This window comes from Amia ocellicauda, chromosome 3, assembly GCF_036373705.1.
Source record: "Amia ocellicauda isolate fAmiCal2 chromosome 3, fAmiCal2.hap1, whole genome shotgun sequence".
Taxonomy (NCBI): domain Eukaryota; kingdom Metazoa; phylum Chordata; class Actinopteri; order Amiiformes; family Amiidae; genus Amia; species Amia ocellicauda.
The window spans coordinates 10,470,016-10,496,522 of NC_089852.1; the positions used below are offsets into that span (position 1 = coordinate 10,470,016).

General features: G+C 39.0%; 1 protein-coding gene and 1 long non-coding RNA gene across 2 annotated transcripts; both read left to right on the plus strand.

Annotated features, from left to right (window-relative positions):
• The first annotated feature begins 514 nt into the window (after nucleotides 1-514).
• On the plus strand, nucleotides 515-22,979 carry usp4 (ubiquitin specific peptidase 4 (proto-oncogene)). The gene is made up of 22 exons (XM_066698113.1): nucleotides 515-688; nucleotides 2,796-2,923; nucleotides 3,598-3,728; nucleotides 4,559-4,685; nucleotides 4,910-5,055; nucleotides 5,374-5,435; nucleotides 5,938-6,081; nucleotides 6,280-6,397; nucleotides 7,012-7,185; nucleotides 7,313-7,471; nucleotides 7,910-8,134; nucleotides 8,651-8,734; nucleotides 8,995-9,089; nucleotides 9,307-9,489; nucleotides 12,731-13,023; nucleotides 13,496-13,741; nucleotides 14,004-14,074; nucleotides 14,487-14,602; nucleotides 15,798-15,947; nucleotides 16,925-17,028; nucleotides 17,638-17,726; nucleotides 17,920-22,979. Exons 1-22 carry the CDS (start codon nucleotides 540-542, stop codon nucleotides 18,040-18,042), a joined length of 3,117 nt encoding a protein of 1,038 aa, XP_066554210.1. The 5' UTR covers nucleotides 515-539; the 3' UTR covers nucleotides 18,043-22,979.
• Nucleotides 22,980-23,709: 730 nt separating this feature from the next.
• Nucleotides 23,710-26,435, plus strand: LOC136736494 (uncharacterized). Its single transcript, XR_010811676.1, has 3 exons — nucleotides 23,710-24,143; nucleotides 24,390-24,454; nucleotides 25,005-26,435. It is a non-coding gene; the product is annotated as an uncharacterized LOC136736494 (long non-coding RNA).
• The last annotated feature ends 72 nt before the right edge of the window (nucleotides 26,436-26,507 follow it).

Genomic DNA, 26,507 nt, shown 5'->3' on the forward strand with positions numbered 1-26,507 from the left:
AAAACTGTTTCATATGCAATAATGTGTTTAGTACTATAGCAGATTCATTGCTTACAAAGTTGCTGTTTTTTGTGATAAAGTTCAAGAAGATTTAAAATATTTATGTGTAACTCATGAGTGAATAAATCTGTTTTATAGAATATGTATCCATAATAACAACATATTGTGGCAAATTGCATTGATCACTTATCTACAAAAGCAATGCATATTGCATATTGTGGACTTTTGAATGCATGTTATCTTAGCTAATTGTGGTTTTATGGGTATGCATAGAGATATATGTATATATATTTAAGTTGTTCAGAAACGCCAAGCTTCTATATATGTGTGTGTAAGACTATTGATTCTGTTAATAAGTTATACAAAATGTAGTCCAGCCGTGACCTCGGACAGCTTCTTCTCAGCTCCCCCGTGCAGCCAGAACCGAGCCGCACTCAAGCGTGCCGGCCGCGCGCATTGCTCGTGCGTTGCTGCTGGCTCCCGTGACTCATATTTTCAGTTGAGCCGCGTGCCCGCGGCCCGGAGTCAGACGCGGCGCGATGGCTGAGGGAGGCGGACCCGAAGCGGGCAGCGGGGCAGAGCCCGACCCGGAGCCGGTACCCTGTCAGAAACCCATACCTACTACCGAAAGCCAGAAACAAAGCATCGGAGCCCTACTCAAAACACCGCTTCGTAAGGGAGACGAATGGTAAGAGAGTGGCTGGACTGTGAGCTTCCAGGCACAGTGACGGAGACCCGGGGGTTTCAGGCCTGCCTGCGGAGTCTTAGACAGGGGAGATCCGGGGATGAGAGCCAGGCAAGAGCGGGGATCCAGTGAGTGTTATTGGAGTTGGGAGCAGTTGCTGATGAGTAGAGCCACAGGTTCCTCCTGCTCCCTCAGACATTCCGCTACAGAGTGGAGAGGCGAATTTTCTGGCCGCTCGGGTACATATGTAAAAATAAGGGCGGACGGGATGATTATAGGAAAGTACGAGGATGAACAGGCCGTCGGCCGCAGCCATGAGAGAACGGGGAACCGGTTGGGAAACGGCCGTACCGCGGCGAACCCCGGAACAGGAGCCCCGAAAGCCACTGCGGTTTATTTAATGCTTTGTCATCTCGGCTGGATGTCCCCCAGCGACTCTTCTGGCTCTGTCCGCAGAAATAGGGATGAGGGCAGCAGCAACACCGGCGGCCACTGACTGAGCTGCTAACCGGCTTCCCTTCGTGTTGCTTTTCTTTGGTGCCTAGTTCCACATTCATGTCATTGATAGGAGCGATGGCGCAACTGGGTACATAATGGGGAATCAAATCTCTCTGTCGTGATTGATCCTAGTATTTTATGTGTCGATGGTTTTATTGTTGAGATTTGAAGCTGCGGTCGGCCTTGTCTTCCATCCTGAGGGGCTTACTGGTCAGAGCTCAGTTCAACGGATACTCTGCCCTCAGCTGTGTAAATTGGTGGTGATCAGACGCCTTCCTCAAAGTGGATGATCCAGCAAAATACCAGTTCCGTGGCTCTGGGTTTAGCTACTGTATTTAAAGTACATACACATTATAAATGGTAGAGTTGTGACTTATCAAAACAAGCCAAGACCAAGTTGTCTTATTTTGTAGTTGTATGGCTGATTACTGTGACAGACCGTCAGTAATAAACTCCTCTAACAAACTTATGGTGTGTAACACAGATTCTTAATTCAGATACAATTAGCACATCCTGTCTGTTACTGTAAAATACTTTGTATTGAGTTTGGCCGTTGCCCATCTAGTGGCATAACTTGAGTTCTGGTCTGTTGGAAATGCTTACAATTGTATATTATACACGTTACATATCCCATAATAACTAATACATTTAATATGCTGAAATAAGCAGGTGCTATGCCAGTAGTACTTTTTTTTTTTTTTTTTTTTTTTACGATTTTCAGAAATAACATGATACTGCTGTTCAGTCATTTCATAGCAAGGGAAATCTGAAATATATGTTTCTGCCTAAAGTGTATTGGATTGTTCAGACTAAAGGAGTGCATTCTTTGAACGAGGTAACAAATAAAGCATAAAATACAAGCAGTTTTAAAGATACTTTCAAAAGCCATGTAACATTGTTTAGTTTATAGAGCAAGTAAATCCTTTTATGATCTGAAAGGCTCACCCAGATTTGAGGGGTTTCATTTTTGTTTATGGCATAGCTTGCATGCCGAGCAATACAGGAGCCGGGGTGGAATGTTTATTTGCAAGTTTCATCTGAACCTGGATCTTGTCCACTCTGCTGTGTCACAGTTGAAAACAGTGTCTGGTGTAAGGACATACTGTATGTTAGTCTTAGTACAAGGCTTGTGCTCATAGTTAGCCCTGCTTTAAACACGATTTGCCTGTTTTCTGCTGACATCATAAAAAGCCAGAACAGCAAGTGTTATGTTTAATTTGTGATGATGATTAATATATTTCTTGTAACCCGATGTTCAATTAAATAGCCAGAACTCGGCACGCTCCCATTAGAAGTATTTTAGAAGTGATTATTTTATTTTTAACAGTTTTTAAAATTAACTCATTTCTAATCATTGCAAAATATATGTAAATATAAATCACAAAGTAAGACCGTTAATGGGAGTTTTTCTCTGGCTGTTGCTTTCTCCATATTGGCTGCAGCTCATTAAAAAGCAATCTTGGAAGCTGATCTATACTGAACCTGAATAGAAGTTAAAGAGGCTAATACATTTGTGCTATGGTATCGTCTACTAAAAATTATTCTCAAAAATACTTCACTACAGCGTTAAAATTACTGAGTTGTAATCGACTTCAAAATGTCTGTGTTACAGGTTTTTGATTGATAGTCGGTGGTTTAAGCAATGGAAGAAATATGTGGGCTTCGACAGTTGGGATATGTACAATGTTGGGGAGCTCAGCCTTTACCCAGGACCCATCGACAACTCGGGGCTCTTCTCAGGTAAGGAGTTAAAGTACCATATATATATTTAGACTTATTATGCAAATACTGACTTAACGAAATTTGATATATTTGATGGAAGGTCATTCATTTGAAGGTTTTTGATATAAATTGTCAGTTTGTGAGCACAGTTCTGCTTAGGCTGTTTGATATTTCTGTTTACTTGATGTAGCCTGATCTAGTTTCCAGTAACAGAGATATGTTATGCTGGTCATGCTGAAGGGCACATGTTCTCTGACCTTCTTGTAATTAAAATGAGTGTAAGAGCGGATGTTACACAAAGCAATTTTCAGTTTTAGACACCATTCCAAATGATTGCTGCTTTCTAGATTGATTTATCTGTTTGTTTATTAGCATGCGTCATGCATCATAGTAAGGCATTTGTGCCTTATAACAGTCTAAGTATCACTTGCTGTGAGCATTTTTAAAGGCTTAGATTTGCCTGTGTGTAAAGTGTAAAGTCTGCTGTCAAGTTGAGTTTACCCCAAAACTCTACACTGGTGGTGTGCATACCGAGTCCGAAGAATGTGCATTTTAAATTCACTTTTCTGTAGTTTTAATTGGAAATTTGTGGATAGCCTTTAAAAATAATAATCATGATCTCATATTAGAAATAAGCCATCTTTCACATGTGGTTTTGTGCCCAGCTGTGACTTGTTCTTGTCCCTCTACAGAGCACGAGACACAGGCCCTAAAGGAGCACCTTATCGACGAGCTGGACTATGTCCTGGTGCCCACGGAAGCCTGGAATAAGCTTGTAAACTGGTATTGCTGTGTGGATGGGCAGCAGCCCATTGTGAGAAAGGTGGGTGACCTGTTCCACTTGAGGTGAAACACAGACATGCATAATATAATTTAAGAACAACAGCATGTGTTTAGGAGAGTCGATGTATTGTAATTCCAAGGCTTTATTTTCATTTTTTTTTCCATCACTGGAAATGCAACCTGCAATGTTTCTTAAGTCTCGAAGTATAGCAGATTCATCCAGCGTACGTTTTAGTTTGTCTTAGCATCTGTTGATATCAGTATTTCAATATTTTTGTCCAGTGTAAGGTTGGTAAAGCTTCCATCACTGTACATTTTGTATAAAACCGGAGTAATCAATGCTGTGCTTGAATAGTACACCGTGTTGTTTATTGGAAGTGTTGGCCACGTGGGTGGCATGTGGGGCCCCCTGTGACTCAGCAGCGCTCTGGTGCAGTCGGCCTGGGCCTGTGGGACTCTGGCTGCTCTTTCACTGCCCAGCTGTTGTTCAGGGGCTGAAGGGCTGTACTTGCAGCAGGGGCTGTCCAGGAATGTTGCTGGAGAGGCAGATAATTTTCCAACCCCTGTAAAGAACTCCCTGAAATAGCTCAACAAGGAGACGTTGGTTAATCTCAGATAGGAATCTCTCCATCACTAGGCATCGTTGAAAATTATATGAATACACCAATTATAAACACAAAACAATATTTCATACATTTTAGAAACTTAATTGTAGTCATGATTGTAGCCATTAAAAGCCTGTTTTGTGCTTATTGTATGTTCTACAGATGATGCAAACTTCACGTACTTCACTTTTAATGTATTTAGTCAAATCTTCCTGAGCAAGTGTCCGATTTGTTGAAACTCCACTGATCAGTGTGTCCCTTGCAGGTGGTTGAGCATGGCATGTTCGTGAAGCACTGTAAAGTTGAAGTCTACCTGCTGGAGCTTAATCTCTGCGAAAACAATAACATGGACAATGTGGTGACACGACATTTCAGCAAAGCTGATACCATAGGTGAGAAGTGATGTAAATTATAAACCAGTTTGTTTCCATTTGAGATTTTTTTTTCTCGGTAACCCTTGCTTTGCTATTCAATTTGAGTTCTTCTTCAAGGCATAGCACCCTCATAGCATTTTCTGGCGTTAAAAATGAAGCCTGATGCAGCAATTATGTTAGTTTTTGCACTTAAGATCTTCTTTCTCCCCTAAAATTCCTCCACTTTGCATCACCCTCCTCAGACACAATTGAAAAGGACATGAGAACGTTGTTCGAGATCCCAGCAGAGAAGGAAACTCGTCTGTGGAATAAATACATGAGCAACACATACGAACAGCTGAACAAGCCGGACAGCACTGTGCAAGATGCCGGCCTGTTTCAGGGACAGGTAGGGTTTGCTTTATTTCCATCCGTATAGCCCCAGACCAGGCATTGCACTTAATTACACAGAATAATCCATGAAATCAAAATATAAAAATGCCTGGTTTCAATTAATGTTTCAAAGCTATACATCTTTTTTTTTTTTTTTTTTTTTTTTTTTTTTTTTTCTTTTTTAAGACTGACTGGCTTTCAAAATCACGTGTTTGCTTTGTTGCCCAGACATTTTATGCAACAAGTTTTTTCCAGCTGACAGTTGACAATCCAACCAGCTGTTCACAATGTTACCAGAGACTCGCAGTGTTTTTCACTGTTGTACTTTTCACAGGTGCTCGTGATCGAACAGAAGAATGAGGATGGCACGTGGCCCAGGCAAGCCAGTCACCCAAAGTAAGTTCACCCCACCTTCTCCCCTTGCCAATTACAGCTTAGTGTTTGTATCCATGTGCCATACCATGAGTTAAAGATATGTAAATGTGCCTTTGAGTGTTAAAGCCTAAATCTTATTTAAGTTTTTGAAATAACTAGCCCCGCAGTATCTATGATTATTCCAAAATATATTTTATTATAGAAAAGTATAAAACCTTAAAGTGATTATGTTGATATTAATATTGTGTGTCACACTAAAATATTGTGACTAAAATAAAGTGACTAAAATATTTAAAGGTGCAGTGGTGGTCCATCCAAAACACGTGGTCAGATAAAATGATCTGCTTCTCCTTTTTTCCAAGTCTTCTACTCTCTGATGTTTTTTGCAGTTTCAAATACAAGTAATTTAAATATTTTAAATTTGTATACAACCTATTAATATACTGTTAAAACTACTGAAGAAGTACACTGAAATGTACTACAACATGTATACATTTATCATTGTCTTTATTCCTGTCTTCAGGTCTAGCACAGCCACTTCCAGGAATTTCACTACCTCCCCAAAGCTTTCATCCAACTCTTCAGCCACCATTTCGTCTACTGTAACCAATGGGGACAGCAGCAACTCCAGCTACACTCTGAACAACAGCACCAGTTCTGGGAACAGGCAAGTCCAGTTCAAAACCATCAACTATTCAAATATTTTACACTTTTATAAACCAAAATAAGTTGCATGATCAGCAGCATCTATTTTTTTTTATATATATATATATATAAACATAAACGCTGTATTTTCAACGCACCTTACGGTTCACAATTCCCATTTCATGGCAAATGCACTGAAGTGCCTTATTTACCTTCACAGGTTAGGCGGCTACAACTCCTACAGCTCATCGTACAACTATAGAGAAACTCAGACACAGCCAGGTCTGTGTGGTCTCAGCAATTTGGGCAATACCTGCTTCATGAACTCAGCATTGCAGGTAAGAATCCAACTTCTACATTATACTGTCCTCATAACCCCCCTTTGTGCTGATCTCTTATTTGTTCTCTTAAATCATAATTAAGTAAGGCGATCGATGATTTCACTGTAGATGAGTCCTGCAGAAAGACATGGAAGGCAGCAAATGTGAATTTACTTATTTTACATTGCTCGTCTGGTAGCCAGGCTACCATGACTGATAACATCTGTGGATTGCTCCGAAAATGCCCTTGTGAGATTGTGTACTGAGCACTTCTTGAACATAATACATCAAATAATATGTATACAGTATTTACAAAAATGCGTTCAGTTATCAAAGTTTCTATCATATAGTACAGATGCATGTTTATGTATAGAACTACATGAATTCAAAAAAAAAAATTTTCAGAACTGCCAGCAGGACTTAGTGCCTGTTATGGTTTGGTTTATGTTTAAACACTAGGGAATAATCACAGAAGAGGAGAATATAATACATTATACATTATTTTCCTTACCGTACATGATAAATAATGCAAGGAAAAACTGAAGTATGATCTACATCTGCTCAGTATAATGTCTGGTGCAGACGTTGGTCATAATTAGTGTCGAATCTGATGTCTGGTTTCTCCCTGGCAGTGCCTGAGCAACGCCACCCCCCTGACAGAGTATTTCTTAAAGGATGAATATGAGGCAGAGATAAACCGTGAGAACCCGCTTGGCATGCGGGGCGAGATTGCAGAGGCCTATGCGGACTTGGTAAAGCAGATGTGGTTGGGCCGCAGCAGCTACGTGGCTCCCCGGTCATTCAAGGTAGGAGGGCCCCAGAATTGCCAATTGTCCAAAAGAAAGGGGTTTACTCTTTGAATCACACATGCTGTAGTAGGACAGTACAAACATGTGCCGTTGGGCAGTGATCTAAGCATCCTCCTGTCTCCAGACCCAGGTTGGCCGCTTCGCCCCTCAGTTCTCGGGTTATCAACAGCAGGACTCCCAGGAGCTCCTGGCCTTCCTGCTGGATGGACTCCACGAGGACCTCAACCGCGTCAAGAAGAAGCCATACCTGGCACTAAGGGATGCGGAGGGCCGCCCAGATGAGGTACACTGCCCTGGATATCAACAGTTCGTGACGCCTACATTTGCATTTGAGATGGCTGGCCTCCCTTGTTTTGCATCTCGGGAGACACCGGACATTTTACTTGATAATGAAATGGATAATGATAAAGAAAATGAAGTAGAATTGCTCCCAGTTACGTTTGCATATTTAAGCAGTATATTATTGTTCTCACATAAATGGCCCATACATTTCTTACATTATTTTTGAATTGTGATGAAGGTTAACATACTGTATATGTAATATCAGAGATTGCTTAACATATTTTTGGAACCGTTACCTCATTGGATACCTGTATTTAAATAATACACTGTGCATCCTGTCTTTCTTTGTAAAATACTCTTCCTCGAATAATCTGTGTACTACTGAACTGTTCTGAATGCAATGTGAGGGTTTACACACATTTCTCGCTTTGGTTGACAGATTGTGGCAAAGGAAGCCTGGAAGAATCACCGTCTTCGGAATGACTCAATTATTGTGGACATCTTCCACGGGCTCTTCAAATCCACCCTGGTGTGTCCGGAATGCGCCAAGATCTCGGTCACCTTTGACCCCTTTTGCTACCTCACTCTTCCGCTGCCCATGAAAAAGGACCGTACCATGGAGGTGTTCCTGGTCCGCACAGACCCCCAGTCCCGGCCTATGCAGGTAATGCAGGAACCCACACAGCTGGACGCATGTAGAAATGTGTAATTTGTTTCATTTTTACAAACCTATTTACACTATATAGAGAGAAGATCTAACTGTCAAATTGGTGCTGTTCATGTTTGATTTTTTAAATTATCTACATTTTTCAACTTGGGCCCCATTGTGACCAGCTGCAAAAAAAAAAATCAGACTTCCTCTTTGTTTGCCTGCGATGGGGCTGCTGTTATCATTTTGCTTGTAGATATCAAAAAGTAGCATTCCTGGAGTTTGAGTGCATGTATTGTACGTTTCATATTGTGAATGAAGATGATTTATGGGGGATTTCATTTAGTTTGAAGTAAGCTCCTAAAGGAGGACTAAAAGGAAGTTCAATATCTGTAAATGAAAACTCATGGAGTGAATGGGTCAGGTTTAAAACAACATTCTTTATGCTGAGATCCCTTTAGCATTGTGTGTTTACCGAGTCGATGACTGATGTGTCACAGTCTAACCTGAACTACCTTCATTTTGTTCCAGTACAGAGTAGTGGTCCCCAAGCTGGGAACAGTGACAGACCTGTGCAGTGCATTGTCTAAACTCTCTGGAGTCGCAGCAGATAATGTAAGATGTCTTCTTCTTCTCTGCATATAGTTAAATATCCAGGAGATTGTTTTTATTTTGCCAACTGTTTTTGCAACATTCTTCAGAAATTAATTTTAACCTGGTATCTACCTTGATTCTATATTTTATGGTGTTATTGGATAATGTAGATTTGGTTGCAGATGAATCGCAAAGTTGAGCACAGCTGAGGTTTTGATTCAACATTTGGGATGTTAAGAAACGAGCTGCTGAGATTTTAAAGCTTGTGGATAATGTTTCAGATGGTAGTGGCAGATGTATACAATCATCGGTTCCATAAAATCTACCAGCGGGATGATGGACTCAACAACATCATGGACAAGGATGACATTTTTGTGTATGTAATCATTTTGATGATTTATTAAAAAAAAAAAACTACAGGTTTGCTTTTTTGTTTGTTATAGAACTTTTTCTTTATCACCACTGAAATGTTAATGTGTTTTCTAATCTCTGAGATGTATTTTAAGAGTTATGAAAATCTGAAAGCAGTGTAAATGGGTTCGTGTTCTTTGAGAGCAGGGATTTGTCTGACTTGCAGTGTCCCTCTCTGATAGGTACGAGGTGGGAGAGGTGGATCCAGAGCGGATCAACCTGCCTGTTTACTTCAGGGAGCGACACATGAAGCATTCTGGTACCTCCACGGGAACACTGCTGTTTGGGCAGCCCCTGCTCATCACTGTCCCCCAGAAGAGTCTGGCTGTCGACTTTCTGTATGAGAAAGTGCTGGAGAGAATTGGGTAAGGGAGGATATTACGATTTTCTTCACGTGAGATACTGGAAAGCAAGGCTTGAATGTATGATTCAAGCTTTGTCCTGTCACTGTTAAGAAATGGCTTCCAAGCCATGGTAGTGGATGCTGTTTGACTGTAAGATGTCTCTTACAGAGGGCATAAATTATACTCCTGTTTTCAGGGTTATTTGAGAAGAGTATTGTTTTACAGAAGGATTTACAAGTTGCCATAGACGGACACAGAACAGTACAGGTGAGAAACAGCCATCTTGTTATGTTCCTAGATTCAGGCAGTCTTAGCATTCCTGATTTTGTTTTAACTGCCTTAATTGAAGTTAATCTTGTCTGTAGTTTGCCCTAATTTAAGGGGACAAAAGGGAACAAAAGGGACAAAAAAGTCAAGCAGTTGACCAGGAGACAGAAACCAAGAGCCCACAAAATAAAAACTTTGCAAAATTTAGAAGCCTGTGGCCACTACTGTGTCATGTTTGCAGAATGATTGCCTTTCTGAATGAACTCGTCCAAGAAGATTTAATTTGTGAATGTTGTCAGCATGTTGAAATCCTAGAGATCAATGGAATCCACTGGTCATGGTCCATATTGGACGCAATGACATAGGAAACGGTAGGGCATAGGAAAAGACAAATTTAAAGAGTTAGGAAAGAAACTAAAGAGCAGAACCTCCACAGTAGTTTTCACCAAAACATTTCCAGTACCACGTACATGGCCAGGGAGACGGGCAGAGGGGGCTAAACAGAAGGGGGCTAATGCATTGGGGGAGCGTATATGCAGAGTAATTGAGAATCTTTTAAACTAGGGACCAGCGGGGCAGGGAGCTCTGACAATGGGAGATGTTCCACTAAGGAAAGAAAACAAAGGGAAACTGCTAGTAGGAAAGTCCTGAAATGTTTTTACTTCAATGCCATGAGTATCAGAAACAAGATGTTAGACATAGAAGCCACAGTGCTGGCGTGTTACTATGATGTTGTAGGAGTGACAGAAACGTGGCTTACAGAAAATGATGTACAATGTACTCAGGACTGCATGTAGCAAGGATGTGGCTGTTATAATGGGGGAGAGTGCATTGATCTTTTCAAATGACCAAGAGTCAGAGGGATACTAGTTAAAGAACCAATGGCAAACTGTGACCACACTATGGTTAGCTTTGAGGCATACTTAAAAAAAAAAAAAACAAGGACCAAGTCTAAAACAATGATCTACAATTTTAGAAAAGCAAACCTTGAAGGTATGAGGCTGCACTTAAGAGTTACACTGGAGCACACTGGATACAGATTCAGTTGAAAATTGATGGTTATATTTTAAGAATATACTAATTGAGGCTCAGGAGAAATTTGTACCAAAACGTAGCAGTATGAGGACCAGAAAACATTTGCCAAAATGATTTAATAGAAGTATGCAAAAAAACGAGACAGAAAATGTTGTATAGCGCATACAAAAGGGATAGAGACTAAACATAATACAAAGAATATGTTCAACTGGAAAGGGATCAGGAAAGCAAAGAGGGAAATAAAGAAACAAATCTCTTGGAGCAAAAAATGATGCAAGTCGTTTTTTTTATATACTACAACAGCAATAGATCAATAAAAGAGGAAGTGAAACAGATAAAGGGCAAAAATTGAAGTATCTTGGAAAATGAACAAGATGTAGCAAATGTTCTAAACGAGTATTTCACAGAGGTTTTTACAAAAGAAAAAACAGATAACATGCCACAGGTTAACAATCAGTCCAGTCAAACCCTAAAGGAGATCAGGATAAATGAGGAGGAGGTACAAAAGGGACTAGCAGAATTAAAAACGCACAAATCACCTGGGCCAGATGGTATATTTCCAGCAGTACTTATTATTTCTAGGCCGCTAACTCAAATATTCCAAATGACACTTAGAACAGGGGATGTGCCAACTGACTGGAAGACAGCAAATGTCATACCAATCCACAAGAAAGGGGACAAAACTGAACCAGGCAATTAGACCAATCAGTCTCACCTGCATCACTTGTTAAATGTTGGAACAAATGATTGGACAGAAAATAGAGGAGGATCTTAATGAAAACCATATTCTTGGAGATAGTCAACATGGGTTTAGATGAGACAGATCATGTCTTACTAAACTGCAACTATAGATCACATGAAAGCATATGATATGATATACTTAGATTTTCAGAAAGCATTTGATAAGGTTCAACATCAAAGACTGATCCTCAAGTCTGGAAGCTGTAGGCATTGAGGGTAATGTAAGTAGGTGGATTATGAACTGGTTGATGTATAGGAAACGGAGGGTGTTGATTATAGGAGTTGATTCTAACTGGAGTGAGGTTGTCAGTGGAGTTCCTCAGGGATCAGTACTAGGGCCTTTGCTTTTTCTAATCTATATAAATGATCTGGACTCTGGGATATTTAGCAAACTTCTCAAATTTGCAGATGATCCTAAAACAGGTGGCTCAGCAGATACAATCTCGGCAGCACAGGCTATTCAAAGGGACTTAGATAATATTCGGTTGTGGGCCGACACCTGGCAAGGTATTACATGCAGGTAACAAAAATGTCCACTATAATTACACTATGGGAGGAAAAGAACTAGATGAAGTAACGCATGAGAAAGACCTAGGAGTCTATGTGGACTTCTTACTTTCTCCAGCCAAACAATGTGGGGAAGCAATAAAAAAAGGCAAACGGAATGTTTGGGTATATTTTCAAAAGTGTAGAATTTAAAACAAGAGCAGTAATGTTCAGACTGTACAATGCACTAGTTAGAGCTCATCTGGATACTGTGTACAGTTCTGGGCTCCACACTTCAAGAAAGATATTGCTGCTCTAGAGGCAGTTCAGAGGAGAGCAACCAGACTTATTCCAGGTTTGAAGGGAATGTCCTACTCGATTTAATTCTTCAAAATCATGAAAGGCATTAACCACATCAAACCAGAGGAGCTTTTCCGGATCAGCAGAGATCTGATTTTCATCAGAGACACACGGACCCGCGGACACTAATGGAAATTGGGCTTCAAGGCATTCAAGATGGAAAACAGGAGACACTTCTTCACACAGAGAGTTGTCACAATCTGGAACAAACTCCCCAGCGATGTGGTTGAAGCTGAAAATTTGGGAACATTTAAAAATAGACTGGATAGGATCCTTGGATCACCCAGTTATTAATGGACACCAAACAAGCACGATGGGTCGAATGGCCTCCTCTTTGTAAACTTTCTTATGTGCTTATGTTCTTATGTTTCAGGCGCTATGTGAAGAGGCTGCAGGGTGGGGGCTGTGAGGGGAAGGCTGTGGCTGCCAGCAGTAGCAGCACTAGTGCAAGGAGCAGTACCAGTAGCAGCAGCAGCAGCAGTAGCAGCTGCCAGGCTGCAGAGCTCACCGGTGGCCCCAGTCAAACCACTGAGCTCGGCACATCTGTGTGCCAGCCCTCTGAGGGGGCCTCCTGCAGCGCAGGGACTGCCAGCACCGCCACTGGCAGTAGTCAGCCACAAACAAAGCAGCCAGGGACCTGCAATGGCCCCAATGGGGTTTGTGAAGGTAAGTGCTTGTTAGACCCACAGTTTCACTGCTAATGTTATGGGTGGAGAAAGTATTTTACATGTTTGTCTTTGGAATGTCAGTTTGATCTGGACAATGATTTCTATTGTTAGATTCCAATACATTCATGCAATTATTATTTTTTGGTTAGTTTTTATTACATTTTCAGATGACCCACTGGAACATAAATTAGAAAATGATCTGCTGATTGCTGAATCACTACTGTTGCGATATGAAATCCCTACATTATGATGGAACAAACTTTGCATTCATCATTTTGTTTAAAATCTCTCCCCGCTCTCCTCCCCGCCATTGCTCTTGCCCGTGTCTTCGGGATTCAGGCTCCTCTTTACCTTCAGACTGAGTCCTAAAACCTGTATAATGCTGAGATCAATTGCCTGGTTCCAATGTTACATGTTGACAGCTGAGCTGTGCGAGTGTCAGTGGGATTTAGTCTGGCTGTGTGCTGCAGGGGAGGACGAAGCCATGGATCATCAGGAGGAGATCAGCCTGGAGCCAGACCACAGTCAGTCGGAGGGCTCAGCGGGGGAGGAGGACAGCGAGGACCTGGAGAACGGGCTAGTGGGCAACACGCCAAAATCCTCCGTCAAGCCAGGGACCTGTCGGGTCAAGCTGTTTTCCTTCAGCATGGTGAATTCATACGGAACCGCTGACATAAGCCCCCTGCCCAGTGACGGCAACATCCTCAAACTTAACTGCAAGTATCCCAATACTAATATGATTGTTTATTTATTTTATAATGATTGAACCTTTTTAATAGCTTTATAGTTTCCACAATTCGGTTTTATTTTGAGATGTTACGTACTGTGCTTTGTAGTGTAGTGAAAAAAACAATCGGTAAACCTATTGGGTATAATTACGTCCAGTTTAAAATATTTAATTTATGTTGTGGTTTAGACTTTATCGTACTTGAAGATATTTAGTCTAACCGCTGGACTGAATGTATGTTTCGCCAACAGCACATTCCACAGTGGCAATTGACTGGGATTCTGAGAAGAAGAAACTCTACTATGATGACCAAGAAGCAGAGGTTAGTACCAAAGCTGGTGATGGGTCTTTTTGGCATCTGCGTTAAGTCTACTTGGGGATGGCTCTGTTTGCAACCTTTTTTTTTGTATAATCCTTATCCAGACACACAATGCATAAGTTATTGTTGAGTTTATTCTTCCAGGGTTTTTTTTTTTTTTTTGGGGGGGGGTAAATATTATTCCATGGTCAGTGCAGATGATGGGAATAAGATTTAAAAATAATAATTTGATTCCATTAGTATTTTTGTCATGCTTGCCTTAGTTTTGTAGCTCATTGTTTCCATTGATGGCAAATTCACTTTTGTAATCTTAATTATGTGCATTACTTAAGACACAAACAATCACATAGTTTACCCTATGTGCTTGTTGCCCTTCTGTGAAAAGTTGTGACCGCTACTGCCCTTTTCTGCCCAGGCCTTTGAGAAGCATGAGAGCATGCTGCAGCACCAGAAGAAGAAGGCCACCGTGGCCCTGAGGGAGTGCATTGAGCTTTTCACCACAATGGAGACACTGGGAGAACATGACCCCTGGTGAGTCTTCACACCCATGCACTTCTCATTACAAACTGTTATATTATTCTCACTATTATCACAACAAAACTATGGTCCTGGTTTGTCTAAATGTTTTAGATCTATTTTATATAATTACCTGAAACCCAGGCCGGATTATAATCTGTATGTTTTTTTCCTGTTTCTTTTATTACTTACTACCTGTTGTATTTCAATCAACCAACCAATCAATCAATTTGTGTTTAGTATAGCGACCTTTGCAGGGTAGCCACAGAGCACTTTACAGATTGAAAGACAGACCTACACACCAAAAATAAACAAATGTTAGATGTTATGCTTATGAGGCCATGCTGTCAAAGATTGAAGTTTGCACAATTTGAGTATAATTCTGGTTAATCTAGAACATTGCTGTAGAGCCTCATAAAATGAAACTAATACTTGTTCTTTCATATTAAATAAACAAAAGATGCATAGTAGTTTTACCATTTCAAACAGTTTGATGAACCAGTCCTGATAAAAGCTGCACACGTGCACCTGTATCGCTTGCCTTTGTGGTTATCTACAGTTGTGCACTGGCAAAATGTATTTAAATTAGGTAATATTGCCACAGGAAATATTAGCTACCTTTCTTGTTCTTGATTTACCATTGACACACAGCAGTATTACAGGTTCAGTGCTTGAAATACAGTGGCTCATCCCCATTTAAAAAAATTTAAACCTCTTGTTAAAATGTTTTTCAAATGTTCAGTGTTGTGATATTTTAGCATAAAAGGATATTTTAAAAAGTGAGACAGCATTTTACCAGCATTTCCCTTTAAAACGTAAAGAAAGGTTGCACCAGTGCTGCCACAGAGAATGCAGTGTGCTTGTGTGTAAATATGCCTCTAGGTTTTCTTTTTCAGCTTCTCTGTTTCAGTGCATTGATTATGAATTTTGATTAGAGAGATTCCACTCTAGTGAAATTAGCCATTTTACATTTTATTACAACTTTGCAATTATATGATCCCAACAGACATTGTAGGTTTTGGCTGTCCTCCGAGACGTAGTGCCCAACCCAATAAATAAAGACCTTAAAACAGATACAATTTATCCTAGGTAGAGACATTTCCCAAAGCTTTTTAGTAGAATATCAGAATTATATTTGTTTTATTAAATATATATATACAAATGTAAATTTAAATTCAAACTGCTGTTTGATCTCCCTTTGTCTGTACAGGTATTGCCCCACTTGCAAAAAACATCAGCAGGCTACAAAAAAGTTTGATCTGTGGTCACTGCCTCGCATCCTGGTAGTACATTTGAAACGCTTCTCTTATAACCGCTGCTGGAGAGACAAGCTGGACACTGTGGTAGATTTCCCAGTCAGGTATACACATTTTCTGTTTTTCATCACCAGGTGTAAACAGAATTTGAATTTAAAAGCACCTGACTACCTGTAGATCCCAACACAACTGTACATTAGAGGGCACTGTGGATCAGGGAGCTTTAACAAAGCTTAGTGAAGACGAGGAGCGATCTCCTTAAAAGTAAAAAGACAGTCTGACACTATACATTACTCCTCCCTCAATTGTTCTCCATGTCCTGACATGAGTATGAATTTTCTGCATGAGAAGCAGTACCAGTTTTTACTATTTATGGTGCTATTAACTGGATTGCTGCAGTATACTTCTGTAACCACAAAAATCTCTACCTTGTTTTTTATTTGTATGGTTTACATTGCTATATATATCTCTTGGTGCTGGGGTGCATTTTGTTAATGTGACCATAACATTGTATTCCATAATCTTTAAGAGAGTCAGTTTGTTAACTAGCTTTGTATTGTAATTTAAAGTCAAGAAATGGTCTGAAATATCTATACGAGTAAATGCCATGTAAATGTGATTTTAAAGCTTTACAGAGCTTTTAAACCAGTTTAAAACATATCAAGCAACAGCAGCAGTATTAATAAGGATCAAGGACACCAGTATAACCAGGAACAAACACCAAATTATTTTTGGCAGGCTCCACTTGGTTCTAAGGAGCTGACTCATGCTTACATGTGAAAAGGCTCTAGGTTTGCCTTTGATAAGGACTTAAAGTACAATGAATGATTAGGGCTCAGCAAACCCACAGCCTGAATCTCTCCTCTTTTTTAATACTGGAAACAAATAAGGAGTTATATATTGATCCATAAATGTTAAGTAATTTGTGATTGATTACTCTATTCTTACGTTTGGACTTGTATGTAGAACAACTTTGAGTAAATAAAGCCAGTAAGTTAACCGTTTTATAGCTGGTTTAAAATGGAGGCTCGCTTTATTAATTTATTTGTGTGTGGATGACTGTCTGTGTTTTGTGTTACAGAGATCTGAACATGTCCGAGTTTGTCTGTGATCCGAAGGCAGGGCCCTATGTTTATGACCTCATTGCTGTGTCTAACCACTATGGGGGAATGGGTGGAGGGCACTGTGAGTACTGCAGTCTTTCATTTATTTCTTCTGTTTTGTGTGTTGAAATATCTAGGAAATAGTAAATATTTTCCTGTTTTTTTTTTTTGTAGTCAATCCCAGTACAGTCTTTTTTTAAACCTTGCTCAATTCAGATTGTTCTGACACTGGAACCTTGATCATAATCAGAGTTTTGACCCCAGAAAGCACAATTATATGAAAATGCCAGTCTGCAAATGTTTTTTTCACCAGCCAGAATTAACTTTCACCTGTTTCACCCAGAAAAGACCGATTGTTAAAGCCTTTGCACTTTGTGGAGGTGATGACTTCCACCAGTAGTGATTTATAAGTCTGTATTTCCAGAAAAGTTTTAAGGTGTTGAGTCTCTGTTGGTAGCTGATGAATACCCTTGTAATTATCTTACAGTTGCAGTGTGCAATATTTAACATTGCTATTGTCTGCGTCTGATGGTTTACTTTTTGCAAACTTTATAACAATAGGCTTTCTAGGCATGTAAATATATTCTATCCTGCCTTATTTTTAATCTATTTTATTCTCCTGGTAACTATGAATAGATGTTTGTAATGTTAGCTATTTTTCAGTATAAAGCCTCTCTCCCTTCCCCCACAGACACGGCTTATGCCAAGAATAAATCTGATGGGAAGTGGTATTATTTTGACGATAGCAGTGTCTCGTCTGCTACAGAAGATCAGATTGTGGTAAGTTAACTTGAAAACGGCATGGTTTTCACTTCAAGTGGGCCTTTAACTGTAGTGAAGCTCTGGTGTAGGAGCACCAGAAAAAGTGATATAAGTCCTGTTCTCATTCTGCCTGTGCGCGGTGACTTGAGACCACTGTTATCTTATCTGCCTGCCTTGTCTTCGTATTCCTTTTCTGTCTCTCTCTCTGCAGACAAAGGCAGCGTATGTACTGTTTTACCAGCGCCGAGATGGGGAAGAGCCCCAGAGCTCTCCTCCTTCAGCCTCACTGGGAGAGGCTCCAGAGACGGGCGATGACCACATGGACACCAACTGAAGGGCCAAGGATTCAGGGACATATAGTGATGCAAAGACGTACATGTAAATGCAGACACGTACCTACTTCAGCAATTTAAACCTCTGTACTGAATCAACATTTATATATTTTTTTTCTTTCACATGCACCATCACCAATATAAAAAAAAAAAAAAAAAAAAAAAAACATAGGTGTTTGATAAATAAATTGAGCAGCTCCTTTATGGGGGTTGGGCCAAGCGGATGTTTGGAACTTATTACCATTGCGTATATTTCACGTTTGAGAATAAAAGGCAAATGGCACACTGTAACCTCATACTAGACGACCAGAATGTTAGACCTCACTTAAACTGCATAGATTAAAAAATTATTTAACTTGACTGGTAACCACTAGAAAAATCAGAAGAAGCCAAATATGCACATTTTCAACCAAAGCGTTCCAAGATCTGCACACTTAAGCATATTCTAGACTTGCCAACTGTATTGAGAGAGGAAAGAAAAACACAAAAAAAAAAAAAAAATTAAATCTGTATTCACTTGTTGACAAACTGGAGTTGTTCCAGTACAGAGATTAATTCACATGCAAGACCATTTTTAATACTGAGTGCGTGCACACACATTGAGAATCAAACACATCAAACACTGCCCATATAATCGCATGGATCCTGTCAACTGTGCTACTTCAGGAGAATGGAACCATCCAATTACGGACCTGTAAACCGGAGTGGAGGGAAGCTCTGGTTTCCCCTTTGAGATCACCTTAGCCTTGTTTTGGGTATCACTGCAGCGATCAGTTCCCTCATGCAACATCCTTGGCAGCAATGTTTTATCCCTTGGCTGACTGTGTTTCCGGCGACTTCTTAATGCCTGCAGTGTAAGGAGCACACCACTTACAGGAGCTGAAGAAATCACACCACTTCAGCACATATGTCCACTCTGTACAAGCTGCCCGTGTTCCAGTTTTGTGGGCTCTAAAAAAAAAATAATAATAATAAATAAATCCTGTCACCCTCTGGAGGAAAAAAACAAAACAAAAAAAATTACGTAATAAATGTGCTGCTCTATCTGTGTAACACAGAAGCACCAGCTGCCTTTTTCAATGAGAACTCTTTAAAAGCAGGAACAATGTCTGCAGAAGACTTTTAGGATTTTCTTTTTCTTCAGGAGGATCAGCTTGCGATGTAAAAACAAAATGCGTGTGACCAGTGGTCGGCAATTACTGTTCCTAAGTTGGCATGGCTTCGAATCAAGACTCTCGACCACTTTCACTCCTTCCCGGGTGGAGATATGGTCATGTAGACGTATTCCTAGACGAGGTAAAGCTCAGATCCTGTTGTCAGTAGTTTGACAGCATAGTCTACTTAAAATAACTGCTTTGAGATAAACTATAACTTCCTAGAAGGCCAGTAATGGTTTCCACCTCTGCCATTTTGACAGCTGACTCGGCTCCCCTTCTGGACGTCTGTCTTAATGCTGACTAGGATTTTCATCTTGGGTGCTCTGGCTGTTCCTCTTAAGTACTGTAATAGATGTGCATTTGTGTTCTGAGAAAACTGCTTTGGGGATAAAAAACATTTTTGTCCTTTTTGTTTAGTTTTTTTTTTTTTTTTAAAGCCTGAAAAATACAAATTTCAAATTCTTGGGAGTGGTGCTAAATGTAGTGAACTAAAAGCTGCAGGGGCAAAAAAAAACACCCAATGGGACTTTTGGACTGTGCTGTACTGTAGTAAAGGGCATGGGCATGCATGGGGATATGCTTGCTTCACCACAGTCATAAGCAACTATATGTATTGTCTTGTACACTGATGACATTTTAGTTTATATTAAAATATATATATAGCTGATGGTAAAGGAAAGGTGAAGGGTGTGAAGGCATTAAAACTTTTTAATCCAGGTTAAAATCTGCATCAAAACCTTCTTTAGAGGAACATGGGGACTACATGCTTAATAGGACATGCCTGTATTTCATGTAATCTTTAAGGTGCATTTGTATTCATTTTACTATAGGGTAAACAAGCAGACCTAGAGTAACTGGTTTTGGCAGAGAGAAAAGTTAATATAATTCAGAATATGTGGACAAGCATCAGTTTCTTTTAACATCAAAAAATAAACTTTCAGCTCAGCGGATTAGATTATTTGAAAATACAGCCTTTCTTCAAACTGACGGATGGTGTCCCACCTCACTGTTTCTTGTCTGGCAGTTCTGCATTGGTATGTCATAGCGTGTAACCTTATTTAAACCGTTCCTGGCGTTTCTTTCCTGACCTTTTCAATTTTTTGGGCCTATTGTCCAAATTAAGTTTCACAAAAATATTGCATGTTGCAATCCTGCTTCTTGGGGAATATTCATTGTTTACACTGAAGAAAATGCAATGTAAGAATATAATCAGTAGATAGAAATAGGTGCCTTCAATCTGGGAGTAATGAGTAGATAGGTTAGTATTTAATAAAATCCTTATCCATATTTTTAAATACTACACTGCTATATAATACAAAATCAGGCTCTTCGTATTGCGAAAGAACAAGCCTGTCTATACAATCGATCTGATATGAAATATTGATGATTTAATGCAGAAGATGCTTATTTTATATTTTAATAACCTGTAAAATGTCCCAGTTTAAGTTTGTTTTTCATTTAAAGTGAAACAAAGATGTACACAGTTCTTAGTCAAATACATTGTTTAGGATAAAAGTAAACAGCCATTTTTGATATTTATACAAAGAACTACTGATGGTTGAGCTACATTTGGATTTGCTGTGACATTCTGCTTTTTTTTGGGGGGGAAGTGAATGTTTACCAAAGTGAAGGGAAGTGTATTAGTTAATAAGCTAAATTTACTGAACTATAATATAAACAAACAAATAAAACTAGGAATGTGATTTCACTATATATTTAGATAAGGTTGTTTTTGTTGTGCTCTACTCAAAAAAGTGAAAAATGTAAAATCTAAAACTTTTTTATCCTTACAGATGATTACTACCCGTGATGTGTGTGTGTGTGTGTGTGTGTGTATATATGTATATACACACACACACACACACATACATATACACACATTTTCAATTTTTCTTTTAATATGTTTATTACTCTGTAGAAGTGTGGCTCCTACCAATGACAGATCTGAATAACTTAATGTGAAAAACTGAAAACCACATTTTTGTTTTTAGTTAAAAATCCCAAATGCTGGGTTTAATTCACATTAACTAAACCTTGAATTAACTTACACAGTTTCTAGTTACAAGTGCAAGTTTTTTTTTTTATATATAAATTAATTGCATGCATTTCCTGCCTGACCAAATGAAGAAAAGCTGTATGTATTTAGTCAATTGGAAAGGTCAAATCTGGTTCAGGCAGCCTTTTTCTGATTGCAACCAGTTTGTGTTTTTTAAGCAGTACGTGTACAATAAAGGAAGTAACAGCAGGGGTGTTTGTGCTTTAAATATCCAATTTAAGGCTTTTCTTTTCTTTTCTTTTCTTTTGTTTTCTTTTAACCAATTCAGTAGACCAACTTTAGCAGCTTTAACTGAACACTTCAACTTTAATTTACCCCTAGCATGTCTGTAATGTCTCCCAAGGTTGCTTACTTAAAATTGGCAGCCAAGCAAGGTATTTCTATAGAGACCTATGGGATTCCATAAAATTATGCTTTTTTGTTTTCCCCTTCTGAGTGTTTGTTCTGCATAACTAAAAGCCATAATTATTTTATAATAACAAGCGATAATTCACACCCAACCCATGGCTTGCTTTGAGTGTCATTAATTTATTTGTATACAACTGCTTACAGGTTGGAATGCATTTGCCATTTTGTAATGGCTTACAGTGTGCGACATAATAAAACAGTGCCGTAATATAATGTTCTTGTTATTGGGTTGTTTACTTAAAATGGGTTTCTCATTCCATTTGTACTTTTGTAAAGTATTATGGATATTCATTGGTATGGGCTACGGATATTTTTCTCCAAATCATATCTTCTGCAAAATAGTTATTTTCTAACCAAGAAAAAATATAAAAATACATAAAAGCTGTTATGGTGTGTGAATTTTGAGGTTCTAGCTTCATATAACTTAAAGTATAGAGTTGCACCATTATATTTTTCATTATTCTGTTCAATAACTTTTGCTCCAGTAGGGTTGGGGGTTGCATTCTGTAATTCAAAAAAGGAGTCTTGGATTGTTGAGATATGGTGTTCACTGGCTCCCTGAGTTTTTATTTAATGTCTGGGTTGATTGTCACATGTGATGCAGTGTTCATGAAATCACTTGACACCCCATAGTGCTTACATTATATTATTTGAGCTTGGGTATTAAAATTCAGAATCTCAAAGCTTTTATGGTGACACATTTTCCCTTGTATACATACACCTGGCAAAATAAAGTGCTCTGGTTTAAATTTGGATCTAAGCATTACAGCCAAGTGCAATACATGTTTACATCCATGTCAAAATAATGTAATCATTGAACTTGAATCCTCAATCTGAAATGTGTGGGAGGTATCCATAATTTAAAATCCTAGTGTAGAGACCTATGGGATGCCTTAGCTCATCTTTTTCATTCTTTGTAGCCATAATTACTCATAAATGGGGAAGAAACTATATGAATATTAATTAGACATTTCCCGTAGTTTCATGAATACATGAAAGCCACTCCTCTGATTAACTTGGAATGTATGAGACCTCTCTTATGCTCAGTACTTGCACCTTACTGAAATATTCCAGTCTTTTAACTTTTAAATTATTTTTATTTTTCTTGTCGGGATGTTACATTTGTATTTATGACCTAGACACCCACCCCCTTGTAAAGCAGTCGGAAAGCAGTGAGGCACGCCAGAGCCCCAAATTATGTTGTACAGTACAGTATGTATGGAGAACTATGTAATAGGGTTCTAATTCATCAGTAAGGCAAGATACTGGTGTGTTTGTAAATTGCTGGATTTATTAAATAAAACTATATTAAAAGTGATTCATGTGCTTATTTGAAGTATTTGAAAATACCTCAATTACATGCGCTAATTCTGCTCTCCTTAATCGATATATGCTGCGTTTGATAGTGCTTCGGCCCCTCAGCTGTACAGAGGTTGCGTTATTGCAGTGCACGTTTCCGCAGTTCTGCACAGATCTGCGCCTTTGAACCAATTACATTACAAGCTAGTGCAGATCTGTGCGACATCAACACGACCGAGTAAGTGCATGCGTTTCAACAACACTGCACACATAAAATTAAAAGCATACAGGCTTAAGTATTTTAAAACATAAGATGTGGGAAATAACATTAAAAGTAAAGTTATAAACAAAGCCGTGTCTGACGAGGCAGCGTATTTAAAGTGAGCAAATATGGGCAAAGCTCTCGTGGGCGAAATGTTCATAAACTCCGCGAGCGGTAATTAACGGACGGCGACGCGTCACAGCGGCCACACGCAGCGCAGGTGATGCCGAAATCATTATTATTACTATTATTATTATATAAGTCACACAAATTGTCTTACTTAAAAAAAAATGTGCTATGGTAAAAACTCGAATAAAACGGGATATATACTGAACAATGATTCGGGACTCTTCAAGGCCTAGAATCGATCCTGGGAAAATCCTACAGCAGATAAACCGGTTTGTTACAGGCCACCTAGTCATTTTTTCTCTGATAATTTCACTATTATGTTTGTATGTCTTTTTAATCTAGAAACATAAATCAAGATCTTTCAGACTAACGTGCACCAAGCACAAGTCTGTCATTTTCATGGCAGCTATGAATAATTGCTTAATTAGTGTAAGAACGACTGCATCCGCATGTCTTAACAGATGACATGAACTGAAATTTAGCCAGCTGTTTTTATTACAGGTTTGTTATGTCTGCGAGGTTATGGCAGTGTAGACAGGGGCTTGCAGCGGCCTTGGATCATGCGCTGGATGCCATCATTACCTTGCCCCCGGAAAGTGCCTCTTGTTCAGGGCAGTTCCCCACCCATCAAGCTGTGGAGCACATTTCCCAGACAGAGTCCTTGCCCAAATCGCCACACTGCTTTTCATCTCCTTCCCAACAGTGCAGGAACCCATCTAGTCCCCACAGCTTCTCGTGCAAATGCCTCGTGTTGTCTTCTGTTCATGAAGGACCTCATTCCACATATACCCCGTAAGTGAACTTTTATAGATTGCATTTTATTTAATTGTTATGTTATTTGTTTGTTTGTTTACAAAGAGTGAATAGGAAGCTCCTACTTCATTTACCATGTTGAGGTAAGAATTTGTAAAACATGTTTTTTATCTTGTTTCATCCACAGGAATAATGCTTATCACGAGCACTGCGTATGTTGAATTGTAGTCAGTAATTGTTATTTGTGGATGGCATGGAAATTATGTCCTTGCTTTCCAATTTCAGAAAACCGGAAACATTTTCAAATACATCTGATGTTCTACTCACTCAGGATCTGCTAGAAATTATAGGTATGCCCATTTTAGTTATCCTATTATTATTACTGTGATAAAAACATAAAAAGTCACACTACAACTGTATTTGTTTCAATTCAATCTTAATTGTTTGATTAATTCCTTCCTTATACCGTTTGCATATTTAATTAGTTCCTCAGTAACAGAATACAGGATCTGTAGTTATGGAACTATTTTGAATTTCACTTTGCATAGCTCTGTATCTCTTTCAAAACAATAATTGTACATCCACTGTAGTTGTTATACCCCTGACATTGTATAATCTGGTAACATACAAACTGTAATTATGACTGTAATTACTCTCTACGGAGCGTCATTTGTGCCAAACGGCTCATTCAGAATCATGCTAGATGCAAGCCTTTTAAAGCAGCCTTCTCTTTTAGAAATAGACACTGCTGAGTACATGCATTTAATCTAGGAAACGTCTGTAATCATACAGATATACAGGTGGCAACACACACAAAACCGCAGAGAAAGCTCAATACTCGTCAGTGTTAGGTATGGTGGGACTGCAAACCATTAACATCTTGCATCTTTTCCATTCAAGAGAGTGTGGGCATGCAGACACTGGAGGAACTAGTTGGAAAGCTGGAGTTTGAGAATGAGTCGAACAGAGTGCACAGCAGTCTGAGCCAAGACGGAGAACTGAGTAGCTCACCACTGTTGTGGGGAGATCAGGCTATCAGTTCACTGGAGCACAGCAGACAAGGGGACACTCCCAGGGTACAGGAACATGACAGCATGCTAGAGGCTGTACTGGAAATGGAGCAGGAATATGATATTTCAGTTGATTACAACAGTTTCTGTGCTGAGCTCCTCCCAGCCTGTGGTGTATCTGCGATGGCTCTTAGAGAGACAGGTCCCCCTTAGTCTCCCAAACAGTGTTATAAGTACCACTATATTTCAAACACAAATGTGAATTGTAAAACATTGTGGAGTGTATGGGACAGGGAAGAAGAGTCACTTAGAGCTTGATAGATAGGTCAGTCATAAAATATAGCAAATGGTAAAACACCCTTTCCCATGTATGTTGCAGATCATTTTCTACACTTTTTCAGATGTATTGAATTTAGAGTAATTTGCAAGTACCATGGCATAATAATATTTTGTATCTGAGTACTCTTCTTTCTGTATTCATACATTTTTCAATGGGCATTTCTTCTCAACTTACACTTCAGAAGAAATTGTGTGAAGCAGTTACCTCCATATAAATGATTTACTTCAAATGATTTTATTATTATATAGCACAATTAAAAACAATATTTAACAGGACTAAAGTCAGTTTCCTGCTCCACCTCCACTCCCTAGTTCTTCTTTGAAGATGTTCTATTAACCTCAATAATACTTCCTGGTTTAATAAACAAGTATTTTGGGAAGTCCTTGAACCTATACTCTCACTAATATACCCTGGATAATAATAATACATGTTTTATTCTTAAAAAAAACAGTATAGCTTCTGCACAGACACACCAACCTTGAAACACATTGTGTACATGGAGAAGAAAAAAAAGGGTGACAAGGGCAACTTCATTTACTTAGTCAGTATGACTGGCTATTTTTCTGTGGTTTTCTCCTCAGCCCCAGTAATTTGATGCATGCGTCATGTGATCCCACCCACTACACTGTTCTTGTTGTAAGACCGAGAAAAGCAGAGAACTCAAAATTAAATCAAGAAGCTTATTCAGAAGCCTACTTCAAAACCTTATCAGCAGTTTATAGTTAGAAATACAAGAAAAACTTCTCGTATTCAAACGCTTACTTACTTGATATTATTATATTTACATTTTATTAGTGAATGGTTTGATTTACATTGCAATGAAAAGGACTATTGTTTTTTTTCTAGTTCAGAGTTGATAAACCACTTCTTTCTCAATATGATTTACCAGCCAAATAAATATTATTGCATGTTGCAATACAGTTAAGAGGAAGTGCACAGAGAAAGCCCCGTACACTTGGTATTTATAGCCATTTGGTAAGTTTTGTTTTTGAATGCCTTTTTTTTTTTTTTTTTTTGTTTACTGAATAAAAAGCACAAACCATAAGTATTCAT